Source organism: Cherax quadricarinatus, unplaced genomic scaffold (assembly GCF_038502225.1).
Source record: "Cherax quadricarinatus isolate ZL_2023a unplaced genomic scaffold, ASM3850222v1 Contig6473, whole genome shotgun sequence".
NCBI lineage: Eukaryota > Metazoa > Arthropoda > Malacostraca > Decapoda > Parastacidae > Cherax > Cherax quadricarinatus.
Window position 1 is genome coordinate 2,853 of NW_027201499.1, and position 7,207 is coordinate 10,059.

A 7,207-nucleotide genomic window follows, 5' to 3' on the forward strand; every position below is an offset into this window, starting at 1 on the left:
ACCTCCTACACCATACACTTGCAACATCTGCCACATTGCCCCCCTATCCACCCTGTCATACGCCTTTTCCAAATCCATAAATGCCACAAAGACCTCTTTAGCCTTATCTAAATACTGTTCACTTATATGTTTCACTGTAAACACCTGGTCCACACACCCCCTACCTTTCCTAAAGCCTCCTTGTTCATCTGCTATCCTATTCTCCGTCTTACTCTTAATTCTTTCAATAATAACTCTACCATACACTTTACCAGGTATACTCAACAGACTTATCCCCCTATAATTTTTGCACTCTCTTTTGTCCCCTTTGCCTTTATACAAAGGAACTATGCATGCTCTCTGCCAATCCCTAGGTACCTTACCCTCTTCCATACATTTATTAAATAATTGCACCAACCACTCCAAAACTATATCCCCACCTGCTTTTAACATTTCTATCTTTATCCCATCAATCCCGGCTGCCTTACCCCCTTTCATTTTACCTACTGCCTCACGAACTTCCCCCACACTCACAACTGGCTCTTCCTCACTCCTACAAGATGTTATTCCTCCTTGTCCTATACACGAAATCACAGCTTCCCTATCTTCATCAACATTTAACAATTCCTCAAAATATTCCCTCCATCTTCCCAATACCTCTAACTCTCCATTTAATAACTCTCCTCTCCTATTTTTAACTGACAAATCCATTTGTTCTCTAGGCTTTCTTAACTTGTTAATCTCACTCCAAAACTTTTTCTTATTTTCAACAAAATTTGTTGATAACATCTCACCCACTCTCTCATTTGCTCTCTTTTTACATTGCTTCACCACTCTCTTAACCTCTCTCTTTTTCTCCATATACTCTTCCCTCCTTGCATCACTTCTACTTTGTAAAAACTTCTCATATGCTAACTTTTTCTCCCTTACTACTCTCTTTACATCATCATTCCACCAATCGCTCCTCTTCCCTCCTGCACCCACTTTCCTGTAACCACAAACTTCTGCTGAACACTCTAACACTACATTTTTAAACCTACCCCATACCTCTTCGACCCCATTGCCTATGCTCTCATTAGCCCATCTATCCTCCAATAGCTGTTTATATCTTACCCTAACTGCCTCCTCTTTTAGTTTATAAACCTTCACCTCTCTCTTCCCTGATGCTTCTATTCTCCTTGTATCCCATCTACCTTTTACTCTCAGTGTAGCTACAACTAGAAAGTGATCTGATATATCTGTGGCCCCTCTATAAACATGTACATCCTGAAGTCTACTCAACAGTCTTTTATCTACCAATACATAATCCAACAAACTACTGTCATTTCGCCCTACATCATATCTTGTATACTTATTTATCCTCTTTTTCTTAAAATATGTATTACCTATAACTAAACCCCTTTCTATACAAAGTTCAATCAAAGGGCTCCCATTATCATTTACACCTGGCACCCCAAACTTACCTACCACACCCTCTCTAAAAGTTTCTCCTACTTTAGCATTCAGGTCCCCTACCACAATTACTCTCTCACTTGGTTCAAAGGCTCCTATACATTCACTTAACATCTCCCAAAATCTCTCTCTCTCCTCTGCATTCCTCTCTTCTCCAGGTGCATACACGCTTATTATGACCCACTTCTCGCATCCAACCTTTACTTTAATCCACATAATTCTTGAATTTACACATTCATATTCTCTTTTCTCCTTCCATAACTGATCATTCAACATTACTGCTACCCCTTCCTTTGCTCTAACTCTCTCAGATACTCCAGATTTAATCCCATTTATTTCCCCCCACTGAAACTCCCCTACCCCCTTCAGCTTTGTTTCGCTTAGGGCCAGGACATCCAACTTCTTTTCATTCATAACATCAGCAATCATCTGTTTCTTGTCATCCGCACTACATCCACGCACATTTAAGCATCCCAGTTTTATAAAGTTTTTCTTCTTCTCTTTTTTAGTAAATGTCTACAGGAGAAGGGGTTACTAGCCCATTGCTCCCGGCATTTTAGTCGCCTCATACGACACGCATGGCTTACGGAGGAAAGATTCTTTTCCACTTCCCCATGGACAATAGAAGAAATAAAGAAGAACAAGAGCTATTTAGAAAAAGGAGAAAAACCTAGATGTATGTATATATATATATATGCATGTGCGTGTCTGTGAAGTGTGACCAAAGTGTAAGTAGGAGTAGCAAGATATCCCTGTTATCTAGCGTGTTTATGAGACAGAAAAAGAAACCAGCAATCCTACCATCATGCAAAACAGTTACAGGTTTCTGTTTCACAGTCATCTGGCAGGACGGTAGTACTTCCCTGGGTGGTTGCTGTCTACTACTACTATATATATATATATATATATATATATATATATATATATATATATATATATATATATATATATATATATATATATATATATATATATATATATATAACGTTAGTCTTGTTAGTTAGCATCTCCTTGCTAATGTTTTCGTTGACGTTATTGGAAGTTACGTCTACGTTGGTTGTGTCCTCCTTGACGCACTCCGTTAGTACGTCAGGGTACATCTTGTGCATGACGTCTACGATCATGTACGATACCTGTCATGAACGATAGTCATTAGCGTCTCGCCAACAGAATAATCAGGAACTGTTTTTGTTTTTTGGACTGGTTAAGTTATGTGATTTCATGTTAAATGTAATCAGTGCCTAGTTAATACTAGCATCACCCAGGATGCTACCCACAACAGTCTAGTAACACCCAGGTACCTACTTACTGCTAGGTGAACAGCGACAGCAGGCGTAAGGTGACTAACACTCAGGTACCTACATACCTGTAGCCAAGGGGCCTCACAGTACCTGGAGCCCAGGGGACCCACAGTACCTGTAGCCCAGGGGCCCCACAGTACCTGTAGCCCAAGTGCCTCACAGTACCTGTAGCCCAGGGGCCCTCACAGTACCTGTAGCCCAGGGGCCCCTCACAGTATCTATAGCCCAGGGTCCTCACAGTACCTGTAGCCCAGGGGCCTCACAGTATCTGTAGCCCAGGGTCCTCACAGTACCTGTAGCCCAGGGGCCCTGACAGTACCTGTAGCCCAGGGGCCCTGAGAGTACCTGTAGCCCAGGGGTCCTGACAGTACCTGTAGCCCAGGGCCCCTGCCAGTACCTGTAGCCCAGGGGACTACAGAATCTTAACCCGGCTCTGATCCACTCCTCCAATCAACCCACTCTCTTCAACTCTCCATCCGTGTTAAAACTCACTTCCAGATGGCGGTCGAGAAAGTCATTAGTATCGAAGTCATCATCGTCATCACCAAAGGGATTGAGGAGTGACTCTGCCACCTTGAGCCAGCCCATGTAGAATATAAACTGTAGGAAGGTGAAGATGGGAACGTAGAAGTCAATGGTGTGGTTGTCGTAGCCCTGAGACGGATCCAGGAACTGGCGACCCAGGATTGAAAAGCCGAAATAGGAATATGTAGCCATTGTCACCACCTGAAACATGACGTAGTGGTCATCAGCTTTAATTAGAGGAAGAGAGGAGTAGACCTAGACTAGATATACACCCTCAGGTGTATGTCTTTCAGGGTATATATGCTGCTAGTTTACATTATTCGATACTTTTGGGTATTACAGTATTCTTGACTAGTGATGTACATGTGACATACAGAGTTGATGACTCTCGTGTAATAAATATGTTTTAAATCTAGCAAAGCAGCCATCTACCTAGAGGGAGCTTGTTAGAGGGCTAGAGAGCCTTCTGCTTTATTATCTCTACCTCATACACCTTGATAGTAGTGGATAGTTCTCATCAGACAGCCTGGGAGGGGACTATCAAGTCTGTACACACCGAGGCGTCTGCCTTTCCTATTTTCTGTCATCTGTTGTTACCCATCCGTAGCTACGGGAGCAGAACTATGCTACTTGTGTAAGGAGAGGAGGAGTTTGAGGTAATCAGTCCCTCAGGCTGGAGTCGAGGTGTTCAGTCCATCAGTCTTGTAGAAAGTACAGCATAGGGCCGTAGACGTGGCTTATATACTGTAGTCAGGTGAGGCGAAGGAGGAGAAGATGGAATCATAGTGGTACCATCCACTAGTCGAAGTAGGTCTTCGACTACTTCGACTAGTATATAAATCACTACAATATATAAGCCACTTCTACGGCCCTATGCTGTACTTTCTAAAAGATTGATGGACTGAACACATATGCTACTTGTGTTCCGTAGCCACGGGAGCAGAACTGTTACTTGTGTTCCGTTTTTAATAATCTTTTCTTTATATAACTGGTTTAAAAATTTGCAATGGGTGTAGCAGGTCCTCCCTTGTACTCTCACACTCACCGTCACTCATTCGTCTAGTCTTTTCAGAAGTGCACTGACATCACAGTTCACTGTAACATCCTCACCCATCCTTCAGAGTTCAGGCACTGTACCTCCCACTTCCAGAACTGTAACATCTTCACACATACTTCAGAGTACACGCACTATACCTCCCACTTCCAGTGGGAGGTATAGTGCTAAGGCTAAGAGCTTGACCTCACCTGTGTGTAGACCAACGGTACACTCATAGTGTGGTACTCCTGTAACTTTCCACAGTTATAGCGTAGCTTGGTTACTTCCCTAATGATAGAGTTGAGAGCGTAGTCATCTGGACAGCGGCCTTCCTTCCTGGCTTGTGTTGCCACCAGTGACGCCCACACCAGTGGCATCCAGATCTTGTGGTGAGACGTCTGTTTATCCATCAACTCAAAGATAATCTTCTCATTGGCTGTCATATAACCTGCAAGTATCATTAACTAACAAGTTAATTCATTAAAGAATCAAGGGACAAAGATTATATTCCTGTGCAAAGGTTAAAATTTGTAATTTCAATTTTGGTTTGCTAAGTACAAAGTCACTACCATGCCGGGGCAGACCCGAAATGCCCCGGAAGTTGAAGACCCAGATAAGTCAAAGGGATCTTAGAAAGTATTTTTTCAGATATAGAGTTGTTAGGAAGTGGAATGGTTTGGAAAGTGACGTAGTGGAGGCAGGAACCATGCATAGTTTTAAGACGAGGTATGATAAAGTTCATGGAGCAAGGATAGAGAGGACCTAGTAGCGATCAGTGAAGAGGCGAGGCCAGGAGCTGAGTCTCGACCCCTGCAACCACATATAGTTGAGTAACACACACACACACACACACACACACACACACACACACACACACAAGAAGAGATATGATAAAGCCCGTGGAGCAGGAAAAGAATGGACCTAGTAATGACCAGCGAAGAGGGGCCAGGAGCTGAGTCTCGACCCCTGCAACCACATATAGTTGAGTAACACACACACACACACACAGACACACACACACACACACACAAACACACACACACACCACACACACACACACACACACACACACACACACACACACACACACACACACACACACACACACACACACACACACACACACACACACACACACACACACACACCACACACACACACACACACACACACACACACACACACACACACACACACACACACACACACACACACACACACACACTAAAACATCATGGGCCATCAAAAAGTCACGACAGATAAACAGATGGTGGAGGCTAAGAAACACTGACATGACTGTAACAGTGAAAGCCGTCATCAGGAGCACATTTCGCTCGTTCCATAGTTTCCTTCAAGCGAAACATCGTTGTAATAAAGACCTAAACTGTGTTTACACCTGATGATGAAAGATAATTACAGGCCAATTAAAGATAACTTTAGACTAATTAAAAATAACTTTAAATTAATTAAAGATAACTTTAGACTAATTAAAGATAACTTTAAACTAATTAAAGATAACTTTTGACTAATTAAAGATAACTTTAAACTAATTAAAGATAACTTTTGACTAATTAAAGATAACTTTAAACTAATTAAAGATAACTTTAAACTAATTAAAGATAACTTTAAACTAATTAAAGATAACTTTTGACTAATTAAAGATAACTTTTGACTAATTAAAGATAACTTTAAACTAATTAAAGATAACTTTAAACTAATTAAAGATAACTTTAAACTAATTAAAGATAACTTTAAACTAATTAAAGATAACTTTAGACTAATTAAAGATAACTTTAAACTAATTAAAGATAACTTTAGATTAATTAAAGATAACTTTTGACTAATTAAAGATAACTTTAAACTAATTAAAGATAACTTTAAACTAAAGATAACTTTAAACTAATTAAAGATAACTTTAAACTAATTAAAGATAACTTTAAACTAATTAAAGATAACTTTAGACTAATTAAAGATAACTTTAGACTAATTAAAGATAACTTTAGACTAATTAAAGATAACTTTAAACTAATTAAAGATAACTTTTGACTAATTAAAGATAACTTTTGACTAATTAAAGATAACTTTAAATTAATTAAAGATAACTTTAGACTAATTAAAGATAACTTTAAACTAATTAAAGATAACTTTAAACTAATTAAAGATAACTTTTGACTAATTAAAGATAACTTTTGACTAATTAAAGATAACCTTAAACTAATTAAAGATAACTTTAAACTAATTAAAGATAACTTTAAACTAATTAAAGATAACTTTAAACTAATTAAAGATAACTTTAGACTAATTAAAGATAACTTTAAACTAATTAAAGATAACTTTTGACTAATTAAAGATAACTTTTGACTAATTAAAGATAACTTTAAACTAATTAAAGATAACTTTAGACTAATTAAAGATAACTTTAAACTAATTAAAGATAACTTTAAATTAATTAAAGATAACTTTAGACTAATTAAAGATAACTTTAAACTAATTAAAGATAACTTTAAACTAATTAAAGATAACTTTAAACTAATTAAAGATAACTTTAAACTAATTAAAGATAACTTTAGACTAATTAAAGACTAATAAATTTAGACTAATTTCTGAGCCGTTCAATACAACTAGAAGCAGAGGCAATTAAAGATAAATTAAAGTAATTAAGGTAATTAGAGACACTCAGAGGCCATTTAGAACACTTAGAGATAATTACACTATACTTAGAAGTAATTAAAGAGTAGTCGACTATAATTTTAGGCCATTTAAAGGTCATTAGAACACTTAGTTGATTATATTATCCTCAGACGTAATTATACAGTAACTGGAGGTAATTAGAGGGAGGTTAATTATAGGTAATGAAGAGCTGACCTCCATCAATGTAGTTCTGGTAAGTGGAGAATCTTCTGGCGACTCTGGG

At 38.4% G+C, this 7,207-nt stretch overlaps 1 protein-coding gene across 1 annotated transcript; it reads right to left on the reverse strand.

Annotated features, from left to right (window-relative positions):
* Positions 1–2,415: 2,415 nt before the first annotated feature.
* Positions 2,416–7,201, reverse strand: LOC138852283 (bestrophin-2-like; the record flags this gene model as incomplete). Its single annotated transcript, XM_070082056.1, is given in 4 exon segments — positions 2,416–2,564; positions 3,225–3,458; positions 4,503–4,741; positions 7,159–7,201. Coding segments are annotated over 3 exon segments (617 nt in total), but the record flags the coding sequence as incomplete, so codon positions are not given.
* Positions 7,202–7,207: the final 6 nt, after the last annotated feature.